Source organism: Protopterus annectens, chromosome 8.part0 (assembly GCF_019279795.1).
Source record: "Protopterus annectens isolate FY-2018-M chromosome 8.part0, PAN1.0, whole genome shotgun sequence".
NCBI classification, from domain to species: Eukaryota; Metazoa; Chordata; order Ceratodontiformes; family Protopteridae; genus Protopterus; species Protopterus annectens.
In genome coordinates this window covers 1631601904-1631614403 of record NC_056741.1, presented here as the reverse complement: position 1 = coordinate 1631614403, position 12500 = coordinate 1631601904, and the positions used below count along the sequence as shown (strand labels likewise).

At 40.9% G+C, this 12500-nt stretch overlaps 1 protein-coding gene across 2 annotated transcripts in view; it reads left to right on the top strand.

Moving 5' to 3' along the window:
- NKAPD1 (NKAP domain containing 1) overlaps positions 1-12500 on the top strand; it is a 528467-nt gene that overhangs the window by 48329 nt on the left and 467638 nt on the right. For both annotated transcript variants that reach the window (XM_044081164.1, XM_044081163.1), the window contains exon 2: positions 9991-10094. In XM_044081164.1, coding sequence (XP_043937099.1) covers positions 9991-10094 — 104 coding nt within the window. The remainder of the gene's footprint in view (positions 1-9990; positions 10095-12500) is intronic.

Below are 12500 nucleotides of genomic sequence, written 5' to 3'. Positions count from 1 at the left end.
TTGCATAGCATCAGGCATTTGTAAGGGCTTCCGCAGCTTGGTCAGTTGTGGTTTCTCTCTGACTCAGGGTCTTGAAGGATACCACACCAGTCTTGAGTAGTGTGAAGTTTGCTTTAGAGAAGTTCTTCACTATGGTCTTTTGTTTGGGGTGGGGCGTGATGTGGATTTCAGTGAGATTAGTTTATGATCAGATCTCACCAATGAGGGGATATACTTCCTGGTGTGGAGCATTTTGTCCCCCATGTTTGTGACAATGAGATCTAGTAAGCATTTTCCTTCCTCGTGGGAACAGTGACTAGTTGTTCCATGGCATTTGAATTTATGAACTCCAGGAACCGCAATAGAAAGTTAGGGCTTGAGTAATGTTCCCAGTCTATATTCGGTAGTTGAAGTCACCCAATATGATGGTGTTTGGAGATACATTTATACCCTCCAGTGTCTTCTTCAGGAAGGCTGTGTGGGGGTTCCTTGAGTTTGAGAGGGTGGCCTCTGTAGCATGCTACAATTTGTAGAGCAGTTTTGCTTCTATTGTTAGTTGCACCTGGATGGTTTCAAGTTTGGTGGCAAGCGTGTTGTTACCAACCTGGAGGTGTGGAGTATCCTTTATGAATATGGATACACCTCCTTTTGTGGAGTGGTCCGGGTTTTGGGGCCGAACGCGATGATATGAGTGGGGGTAAAACCCAATAGTGCCGGGTGTTTCTTTGTGAGCCCTTTGAACCAGGTTTCAGTTACGTCAGGACATCGATGTCTCCTATACTGAGAAGGGCCTCGAGTGCATTTTGAGATTTAGACTTGGCATTGAGCAGCATTTACCCTGCTTCTTCCCACTGCCTTCTAGGTGGTAGGTTTTAGAATTTGAGCCTTGCCTAAAAAGGCACTATGGGGTGGCAAGAGCCTTAGCCAATATCCGAATCCCAGGGTGACAGGTGCAAGCCGCCTGCAGCGTGGCTTGTCAAGCATGTCATCCCAGGCAGACAGACACTGGATCCCCTTTGAATGACACCAGACATTAAGCCAATTGTTAAAGCTGATCATCTTGTCTCTATATTGTGGCATCATTCTTGGTGAAGGAAGGATACTGCTCAGGGTTAGGGTCATACCTGCCTGGGCTACATAATCAGAGAGCTCCTCTATGTCTCTTTTCATGCAGTCCAGGGAGGTACGCTCAGGTCGTCACACCAGCATGGACAATGACTGTGTCATATTTGTACTTGCTGTGGAGTGACCAGTGCTTGTGTTATGTGGCGGATTCTAGCCCGATAGGCAGCTTACTGTGACCCTCTCCTTGTTCAGCCTGGTGAGTGGGACGCCAGTGTGTCTGACTATGGAGTCACCTATGACAAGTATGTTTGGTGTTGTATTTGGCCTTAAGGGCTGTGACTGCTTTGCACACTGCTTTTGTGGTTTATGTGTTGCTTGTGGGCTTCTATGTTCTGAGGACATGACTTTTATAGTAAAATATCGTGAAGGATAACGGATAAACAGATGTGAACAGATAAGGCAAGTTTATTAAAGAAAATTCCTCCTTCACTTAGTTAGACTACATTGCAAGGTATTTTTCTTCCTATGCATTTAAATAATTGAAGGAAATAACTGGAATGCATTTCTTGGGGAGTAACCTGCCTGTGGGTGTGGCTCAAATAGGAGTGTTTCATGAGAATGGTGTGGGTGGGGCTTAAGGGGTGCCAGAGCACTACTTCGCCTAGGGCGCCATTTCAGCTAAGGCCACCCCTGGTAGAGGTGATCAAAAAGTATGATGAAAGGGGTACGCTGATTCAGGGAATCTGTAAGATTTTTCAGCCTTCCATTTCCAAATTTACCAAGGGATTTTTTTTGTCTTCTCCATCCAGTTTTGGAAAAACAGGATAAACAGTCTCAAAAAAATTCAGGTAAACAGATGTTTTAAGAACAGATGGCTGTGGGGTTCCAAAAAGAAATTTCGAACTTCCCAAAACCAGGGACAGTCCAGGTCTGAATGACTCTTCAAGAGACTGCCCCCCCTCCTCCGCCCACCATGGCCACTTATTTGTTCCACAAAGTCTGAATCTCTACTTTTCTCTTTGGCAACAGCTTGTTTCAGATAAAAGGGTTCTAAAAAATCATGCGTCAGGGTTACAATTGACAGTAGGAGGAAATCCATCCTTTCTAGGAGCTCATTCCTCATCCTCCAGATCAGAACTGTTAAAACTAGACTTAAAAGACATTTATCACACTCCTATTCATTCAGACTTCAGACGTCATACTTTTCTTAAGGGTTTGTGTGTCTGGATCACATTGAGTTGTCTGGCTTACCCTCTGGACTCTGCACTGCACCTAATGTGTTCACAAAGTATCTAGCTGTAGTTATAATAGCTAATTGCATACTACAGTGTATCCACATTTTTCATATTTAGATGACTTGCAAATTCTTCAAAGTGTCATAATCTTTCTCTTGGGTGAGTCATATTGTGCTTAAGCTGGGGTACCAAGAGAACATTCCAGTGTTTTTCTTGACTCCCTCACACAGGAATGTATTCCTGGGATGTCAGCTGGGCACCTCAGTTCAAAGCGCTTTTCCTCCACAGGAAAAAATAGATCTTTACATCTATTTATAAAGTTTTCCAGTCAGACTTCGGTCACTGGACGGAATATGTCAGGGTTTTGGGTTTCGCGGCTTCTATGATTCTCATGATGGCCCTGGCTAGACTCCACACAAGAAAGATACAGTGCTATCTAGAATCTCTTTAACTACCGCCCCATTAGCCTAAAGAGCCTGGTCTGTAAGGCTATGGAGCGTATCATCATGGAACTTGTAAACAATGACATTGGTAATCTCCAAACTCTGGACCCCACCCAGTTCGGGTTTGTAAAAGGCAGATCATGTCTCCTAAACCTGATCGACTTCTTTGAAGCGGTCAACAAAGCTGTAGATGAGGGTAAGGTGGTACACACAGCCTATGTAGATCTCGCCAAGGCTTTCAACACCATCCCCCATTCTGGAATTATAGACAAACTCACTAAACTAGGTATAAATCCATATGTCACAAGATGGGTTGCCAACTGGCTCACTGACCGAACCCACATTGTGAAAGTAGCAAACTCTAAATCCAACTTCAGACCAGTGACAAGTGGAGTACCACAGGGTTCAGTCCTAGGTCCTCTCCTGTTTGGTATCTACTTCTCTGAAGTACAGGCTAACACAGAAGGTCTTTGGCTAACAAAGTTCGCAGATCACTGCAAACTAGGAGCCATAATCAAATCTCCTAACTATGTGGATATCTTACAAAAGGGCCTCACTGAGACAGATGCCTGGTGTCAAAGCCATGGCCTCAAGCTCAGTGCCAAAAAGTGCATTGTCATCCCTTTTGGTAAAAACTCTGTACCCATGAACTACCACATAGGCGGTAGTCTACTTAACACTGAAAGTGTGATAAGAGACCTTGGGACACAGGTGGACAGTAGTCTCTCCTTTGATAATCACATCGCCACAGTAGTCAGGAAATCCTTCTACGTGGCACACCTCATCACAAAAAGTTTCTCACCCAGGAAAAAAGAGGTCATTGTTCCCCTCTACTCATCCCTCATTAGACCCATTATAGAGTACAATGCCCCTTTTGGTATGTACCTCACAAGACATCTTCAACAACTGGAAAGGCCACAGAAATACCTCACAAAGAGGATTACCAGCCTCAAACAGATGCCGTACGCAGACCATCTCAAAAAAACTCCATCTTTACTCTGTCACATATCGCCTACTCAGAGGCAATCTCTGCCTAACATACAAAGCTATGTCAAACCCACAGCTGTTGGACATGCTCCACGTAAAGAAATCCCAATCCCTCCGAGCTGCACGCTCTAGGGACCTAAACCTTGTCACCACAATAAACAGAACATGCTGGAGGGATAGATTCCTGTCTCAGAGACTTCCCATACTCTGGAACAAACTACCTATCTATATCAAACAAACCTCCTCAGTAGCACTCTTCAAGAAAAATCTTGATGATTGGATGAGAGATGGGAAATTCACCCCGGGGATCACTTCTGTGGCTCTGCTTAACAGGGGCACATGAAAATAATTTTCTTGGGTGGCAAAAGCCAGGGTACCTTTTGGCTAGGCTTATATAGGCCCTAGGGCCAATAGCCTAGTACCTACCTATGAACCTCGTATCTTTTCAAATCCCAGTGCTCTGGTTTGTCAATTTCTGCATTATTAATGTCTTTGTATCACACTGAATGGTTATTGTTGTTATTTTCTAGTTTGTTGTCCCCCAAAATGGCCTGAAAGGGGGCTGCCATTGGTAGCATGATTTTGTTTTACAGTCAATGCCTTTGCCTCCCTTTTGTCATTTTAAGAGGTACAGAAATCCCTTGGATAAGAATATCCTTTACTATGTTTTTTGTATTTGATCAGTTTACAACAGTACCCTGACTGCCTACTTTTGTCAACATTAATCTGCATTATTAATTACTTTGTTTACTTTGATTTGTTAGTGGCCAGGCATTGTTACTGGCCAATGAATACAGCATTTTAAGGAATGTTTTAATCATAGGCTTGAAAATGCAACTGAGCTAAGTGTTCTTTTCAAAGTAACAGCTCTAGAAGTCTAACCCCTGTGATTAATAGACATTATTTGTACTGACATGGTTTGTGTTGTATTCACAGTTTTTAATACTGTAGCTAGAATTAGAGTCTTTGTTAAACTGATTTGTTCATGTTATCTAGTACATTGTGGCATTTAAGGAATTAAGTGATACTTTATTTGAGCCATTTCGTAAGCTTTTTTATTAAACCAGTGCTCAAATTTAGTGTATCCCTAAGTGACGTCAACTAAAGGTAAGTGTAAGGAACGTCCATAGTCTTTAATGGACACACACATGCGCAAAAGCAGAGATGTGACCATTAAAGTCTATGGACACTCCTTATGCTAACCCTAAGTTGACGTCACTATGGTTAAGGTTTACTAATTATCCTTGGTGGCATAAAGTTGGGGAAACTCGCACTTATAAAAACATATAAGAAAAGAAGCAGCCAAAAATGTTCACAGATAGGGTGAAAATGCTGTTCGGCACTTCCTGCAACACGCATTCTGGTGGAAAGGTAAATTTAGTTAATTAAGAAATCCATTTAATCTTCCTTCCCAACTCACGGATTTGTCTCAATGCAAAAATGCTGTAACGAAACACCAGAAGAAACTTGCACTTTTGCAGAAAGTAGTGTAGAAAAAATGCCAAATCAAATATTTAAATAGTTTCATCTTAATTTCCTAATGTTTTTTTCATTGTGGTACCCTGCTTGATTAAAGGGAAATGCAGCTGATGTGTGATTTATTTAACATTTTTTTACCGGGAAAGTCTGACTTGGAACAAAGCCAACTTTCAGCGAAGGCCCAGGAAAAGCCCAGGAAGAAACACGCCAGATGTAAAGTATAATGTTGTTTTCTTGTACTTTTACAGCTGAAAACCTAGCTTGAGTTCATTACTTATGTTCATACTCCAATTCATGCTATTTACCAGAGGTTTTCTGCTGATAATCTGTGATGAGTAAGGCACATTTAAATGCCATTGTTTTCTTAATTGCTGTGTAGTTAGAATAAGTGACTTAACTTTGCCACTGTTAGTAGCTTTCATGATTTAACAGATAACGAGACAAATGCAGGAAATAAAGTTCAAGCTTAAAGCAAATGGAATAATTATTAAATTATGCTTTTTATGTGGCATGTTTTTGCAGCTGGATTACAGGAAAGTAAAATCACTTATTTGGGGGAAAGAAATGACATTAGGGTAGAGTTATTTAAATCCAGGTCTCCCCTTCTCTCTCTCTCCTCCAGAGAAGTCAGTCACCACAGACACTTCAGACTTTGCTTGACGAGCAATTCTAGAAGGGTTAAAAGTGCAGGAGGTGTGGCACACTTAAGGACAGACACAGGCACATAGATATCAAGGAGGTGCTTGCCCTGATCAAGGCATTCTACTGTTTGAACCATCTTTGTTTCCAGGGACCTCTAAGTGGTTGCAGACAATACCCTAGTCATGTGGTACATCAAGAAGAAAGGGGGAACCAGGTTTTATCCATGGAGACTAGCTATGTTAGCTTGGGATGTAGCTTCACTGTGCAGTCACACTCTACAGGCATCTTGCATTTCCTTCAGTGCAAAATTGTGAGGCAGACAAGCTGAGCAGGACCAGGGCAGACCATCGCAAATGGAGACTGGCTGAGAGAATTCCTCATGTTAGACCTCTGTCTCCTGTCTGAACAATCAACTGGCAAAATGCCGTTCCTGGACTTCTTCCATGGACTGAAATGTTTCCTGTGTGCTTTTTCACTAATATCCAGGGTACTTCTGAAGATTTAGAAAAAATCCCCCCAAGATCAGTGCGGTGACTCCCATCTGTTCCAGGCAACTGTGGCTCTCCTTTCTTTTTGAAATGGACAATGACAAGCTTCCTCATAGACTGGATCTACTCACACAAGAGCAGAGGTGCTTGATATACCCCATCATCATTCTTCTTCAATTGACTGGCTAGATGAAAGGGTCTTAATTCCTTTTAGGGACCCATTTACTGAGTTCGTGTAACGGGTACTAATGGAGACAAAAAAAAACTAGAAAATCATATATTGGCAAATGGAAAAAGTTTTTTAGTTGATGCCAACAACATAACCAGCACCCATTCAGGTCTGTTTTTTCTCTGGTTTTACAGTATTTGTGAGGGTTACTGTCCTATGGCATCTCTTATTCCTCTATCAAGGTTCATTTATTTGCCATTTCAGCATGTCTGTCCATGGATCCCCCTCTTTCACTGCAGTATCGCTTTAAAATATTCTTAAAAGGGGTTTTGCATGAGGCCTCAAAAAAAAATTGTGGCCCCTCCTTGGGATCTTAGTTTTGTAGTAGAAAATATAACACTTGCTTCATTTGAACCAGCTAATCTGGTTGACTCGAGGTTATTAACATGGAAAAAAGTTTTACTGATCCTGTGACCTCTGCAAGAGAGGTATTTGAGTTGCAAGCTGTTATAATGAGTCAGCCCTACCCCTTTCCATAGGGGCAGGGTTTCTTTGAGAGTTCATTCTTCTTTTATGCCTATAGTGGTATCCAAAAGCAAAATTCTCAATCTTCTTCTTTACTTTCGTGAACCTAAAAATGAGGGAGATAAGATACTCCATACTTTGGATATCCACAGACAACTGCAGCACTAAACCTTTCAAATCTTTGGATCAATTGTTCATTTCTTGTGAAAGTAAGAAGAAAGAACAGCCTGTGTCAAAACAGATGGTTGTCCAAGTCTATTACGTTTTGTTATATTCCCCATAACAAAACCATTACAGCAGGGTCAATTCCTACTCTGTGAGGACCTTGTCTTCATCTGTTGCTTTTTGGAAAGGGTTTGTTTATAGAAGTATTCTAGAGGCTGCTAGTTGGTCCTCAGTACATACTTTTACAAAGCACTGTAAGCTTGATTCCTTCTCTAGGTCCTGATCAAACTTTGCTAGGTCCATTTTCCAAGGGCTGCTGGATTCTAATTTTGTTACCACTCAAATGTAGTTAATTAACATAATTTAGAATATAGCTAAGGCTACGGCAGCAGTGATCAGTATGACGAACATAGTACAATTATATAAGTTGAACTTAATGCAGAACCAAAAATGTTTCCACAGCATGTGGATTTCCTGATATAGACCAGAAGGTCCTTAATCCACCCCATTCTGACAGTTGTGAATGATCTAGTGCTCTTCTCTTCCAGATATATGCTTTCTGAGGATATGCTACACCTTGTAAGAGAGGGCAGGAAACCTAATGGTAGTCGTACCTAGCAGACTGGAAAAGATTTTGTCTTTTAGTGCATGTGTAAGAATCAGATGCAATATTTGCTCTGAGAGTGTTGTTGGAGAAATACAGAGAAGGTCAGAAGGAGTTGCATTGTGTCTTTGTGGACTTAGAGAAGGCACATGACAGGGTGCCTAGAGACATGACAGGGTGCCTAGAGAGGAGTTGTGGTATTGTATGAGGAAGTCGGGAGTGGCAGAGAAGTATGTAAGAGTGGTACAGGATATGTACAAGGGTAGTGTGACATTGGTGAGGACTGCGGTGGGAGTGACCGATACGTTTAAGGTGGAGGTGGGATTACATCAAGGATCAGCTCTGAGCCCTTTCTTATTTGAAGTGGTGATGGACAGGTTGACAGATGAGATTAGACAGGAGGCCCCGTGGACTATGATGTTTGCAGATGACATTGTGATATGTAGTGAGAGTAGGGATCAGGTTGAGGAGACCCTGGAGAGGTGGAGATATGCTTTAGAGAGGAGAGGAATGAAGGTTAGCAGGGCTAAAACAGAATATGTGTGTGTAAATGAGAGGGAGGGTAGAGGAATGGTGAGGATGCAGGGAGTAGAGTTGGTAAAGGTGGATGAGTTTAAGTACTTGGGATCAACAGTTCAGAGTAATGGTGAGTGTGGAAGAGAGGTGAAGAAGAGAGTACAGGCAGTGAGGAATGGGTGGAGAAGAGTGTCAGGAGTGATTTGTGACAGACTGGTACCAATAACAGTGAAAGGGAAGGGAAGGTCTACAAGAGGGTAGTGAGACCAGCTATGTTATATGGGTTGGAGACAGTAGCACTGACGAAAAGGCAGGAGTCAGAGCTGGATGTGGCAGAGTTAAAGATGTTAAGATTTGCACTGGGTGTGACTAGAATGGACAGGATTAGGAATCAGTATATTAGAGGGTCAGCTCAGGTTGGACACTTTGGAGACAAAGCAAGAGAGGTGAGATTGTGTTGGTTTGGACATGTGCTGAGGAGGGATGCTGGGTATATTGGGAAAAGGATGCTAAGGATGGAAATGCCAGGTAAGAGGAAAAGAGGAAGGCCTAAGATAATGTTTATGAATATGGTGAGAGAGGACATGCAGGCAGTTGGTGTGAAAGAGAATGATGCAGAGGACAGGAAGAAATGGAAACAGATGATCCGCTGTGGCGACCCCTAACGGGAACAGCTGAAAGAAGTTGATGAGTACCTGTGTAGGAATCAGGACTGACACTAAACCATTCCTCATAGTGGTTACTACCCAGTCTATCTTGGAAGCAGCTACTCTGTTCTTGGTGCACACCTTTTCTAAACATTATAATCTACAGATTACATCCATGGCTGGGGCTGGGTTTGCTGCTACCATGTTGCTGCGTTTGCTTTTATAGAGAGCCCTGTCATGGCCTGCTGTCCACTGGTCCAGTGCTTTGGGGGTCATTACATTGATGAGATCTGCAGTATTGAATAATAAAAATGAACATAACACTGTTGTGTTGGTAACTTACCAGTACATTTCTTCAACCAGTGTGAGCCATCCTTGTATGTGCTCTGTATTTCTATACTCAGCAGTTTCCTACCTGCAATCACAACCCCTCTTCTTTTACTTGTGGAAGGTGAATTACTTGCCAGTACCTCAGAAACATGCATGTCCCCAACTTCCCAGATTCCTAGGATATTTTCTTAAGATTGTTATGCTTTGGCTAGTGAGATGTGTTTTGTGATTGGGCTGCAAGTCCTTTTTATGGGAGATTTTAGTTAACTACCCTGGGTGGCATCATAGCTACAATTGTCCTCCCACACTAGAGTGCTGTCATTGCTATTTCCACAAGTGCTACTAATAGACTGGGGGGTGTACTGTAAGACTCTAGCAACATTTACACTTGCTTCATGAGAATTATGTGTACATGTCTTACAAGTCAGACAGAATGCTTCAGTGTGTTACTTTCTCTCCTGATGGCTTATTTCATTTTTTTTTTTTTTTTGAAGTATTTACCGGAAAATAAGCATGGAATTGCCATCTTATTACACAGTACTATGTCGATTTACAGAACTGCTGAGGCTTTCAGGTGTAAGAGTAACCGACAGATTCACTGCTGGTAAAAACGTTTTAGTGTATTGAGAAATTTTGAAAAAGTTAACTGTGTCCAAGTCTGTTTGTCATTTGTGAAAAATGGCCTTTTTGGTTATCATTGTGACATTATTTTTCAGATTCAGGAAGAAACAGAAATGTGGAAGATGAGGGAAATAGAGAAACAATCAATGACTGAATCATTGAAAAGAAAATACAGAGAGCCTTCTCCTGATCCATCAAGGTATGTTTGCCTTTGACAGCACAACATTTTACTTTACTCCCATAGAGTGGTGTTAACATTGTATACCTGACAACCTGGCAGGTTAAAGTAAAAAAATAAAAATGTACACAAGACATAGTGATTCACAAGCCACCAAATGTAGGTTCTCCCGATAGAAAGCATAGAGTTACTTAAATGTTGTAGTCCCCTTTTAATTCAGGGTGTCCCATTTCAGATTAACTGTGATCACATAATGTCTTTTTTTTTTCCTTCCTGTTTTCTTTCAAGATTAGTAAGATTTTTCTTTAGATCTGGCTGCATAGGAATTATTCAGTTTTACTGGGTATGAATGTAAGTGTTTGTTATTTAGAAAGGCATACAAAAGTAGGCAGCCTAATGTTGATTCTTGTAGGATAGCTACCCCGATTGAGTGTTTGGTAGAGCATTGTTCCACCAGGACATGAAGGTGTATGCTAGGTGAAGTTGCTTGTAAAACCATTTTGTGGTCACTCTATTAAGACCTAGTTTTGCAGGCATATGTAGAGTTGCGGAGTTCAACAGAGTATTGAAAGAGCTGGATAGACCAACATATATTGAAACAAAAGTTTTGCCCCAATTGTTTACAGTCTGTTTAGTCTGATCTGGCCTGAAGCATTGTTGATTATCGAGCAATAGTTTTAACAGTCCTGCTAGTTAGTAGCAGACTACGAGCACATTTTTCAAGAAGTGAGTCTAGAATCACTAATTGGGCTGTAATTTTTAGTTCCAAGGAGGTACTACTTTCTTGAAGGGGTTGAAGGGCTTGATATAATTGCTTCCAGAGTATTGGAAAGGAATCTTAAGATTGAGTATTAGCAAACTGTATGGAATAATGTTTAAGTATGAATATGTTTAAAGGGCAAGTGACTCTTAATAATACTTCCCTTGGTTCATTGGTAATATCCATATGTCACTGACAAGACCATATATAATGACATCAAACAATATTATGCAGATAGTGATAATGATGTTTGCATCATAACAAAGACCTATTTCAGAACAATGCATATAACCTGTATAGCAGTAGATGTGATTATCATTTGTTTGTAGTGCCCATATCAGAACCAGCTAATGTCATCCTCATTACAGATTGTTAGAAAATGAGAGTTCAGTTTATTTATATATATAGGTGTGTGTGTGTGTGTGTGTGTGTGTGTGTGTGTGTGTGTGTGTGTGTGTGTGTGTGTGTGTGTGTGTGTGTGTGTGTGTGTGTGTGTGTGTATGTATGTGTATACACACACGTATGTATGTATGTATGTATATATATATATGTGTGTATATATATATACATATATATATATATATATATATATATATATATATATATATATATATATATATGCATATACACACACACATACACATACACACGGGGTCCATTACATAATATGGAAATTGTAAAATATCGAATTTCAGAATCTCAAGACTGTATAGCCGAAACCCCTAAATACCGATAGACCAAGTGTGAAATTCAAAATCCCGAACATACAATACTCACACACATACACAACTCCCCCCCCCCAATCAAACATATCGTCCTACACTACAGATAAGCAAGGGGGCAAGACCCCATGTAGGTGGCTGCACCCCCCACACCCCCCCTACTTAAATATACTAACTCGGAGATCACAGAAACAGACACACAAGGGAAACTCACACCCACACATTTTACAGTCCCTCACACACACACACACACACACACACACACACACACACACACACACACACACACACACACACACACACACACACACATCAGTCATAGCACACACTGACACACACTAAAGCCCCCAACCAACACACTTACACAGAGATACTTATCTGAACTTCCACCTATCCATCCACAAACCACAACACCAGAAGGACTACTTCAGTATCTCTGAACATCGGGATTTTGAATTTCGCGCTTCTGGTCTTTCTGTATTTAGGGGTTTCGGCTTTATAGTCTTGTTTTTGAAATTCGATATTCCAAAATTTTGAGATTATGTAGTGAATCCATATATATATACACACACACACACACATATATATATATCTCTATACACACACATATATATATATATATATATATATATATATATATATATATATTGCAACTGTACTAAAAATCAGAAAACACCACCAAGCAGTAAACGAAGATGGAAAATCGCCACCACGAGCAAAGGTCCCAAAAATTGCAATCCAATCCTTTTAGTTAAAACCACTTTATTGGATGTATGAATAAAAGCCTGAACGCCTTAAAGTCAACAACACCCACTGCGTTTTCGTCCACTTCTTTGACTTCCTCAGAAACAATTAACTAGTCAGTTGAGATACATTTATATATCATCAGTCATTAATCAATTTTACAATCAATCATGCCCATTTATACATTTAAAGGACTAAAGA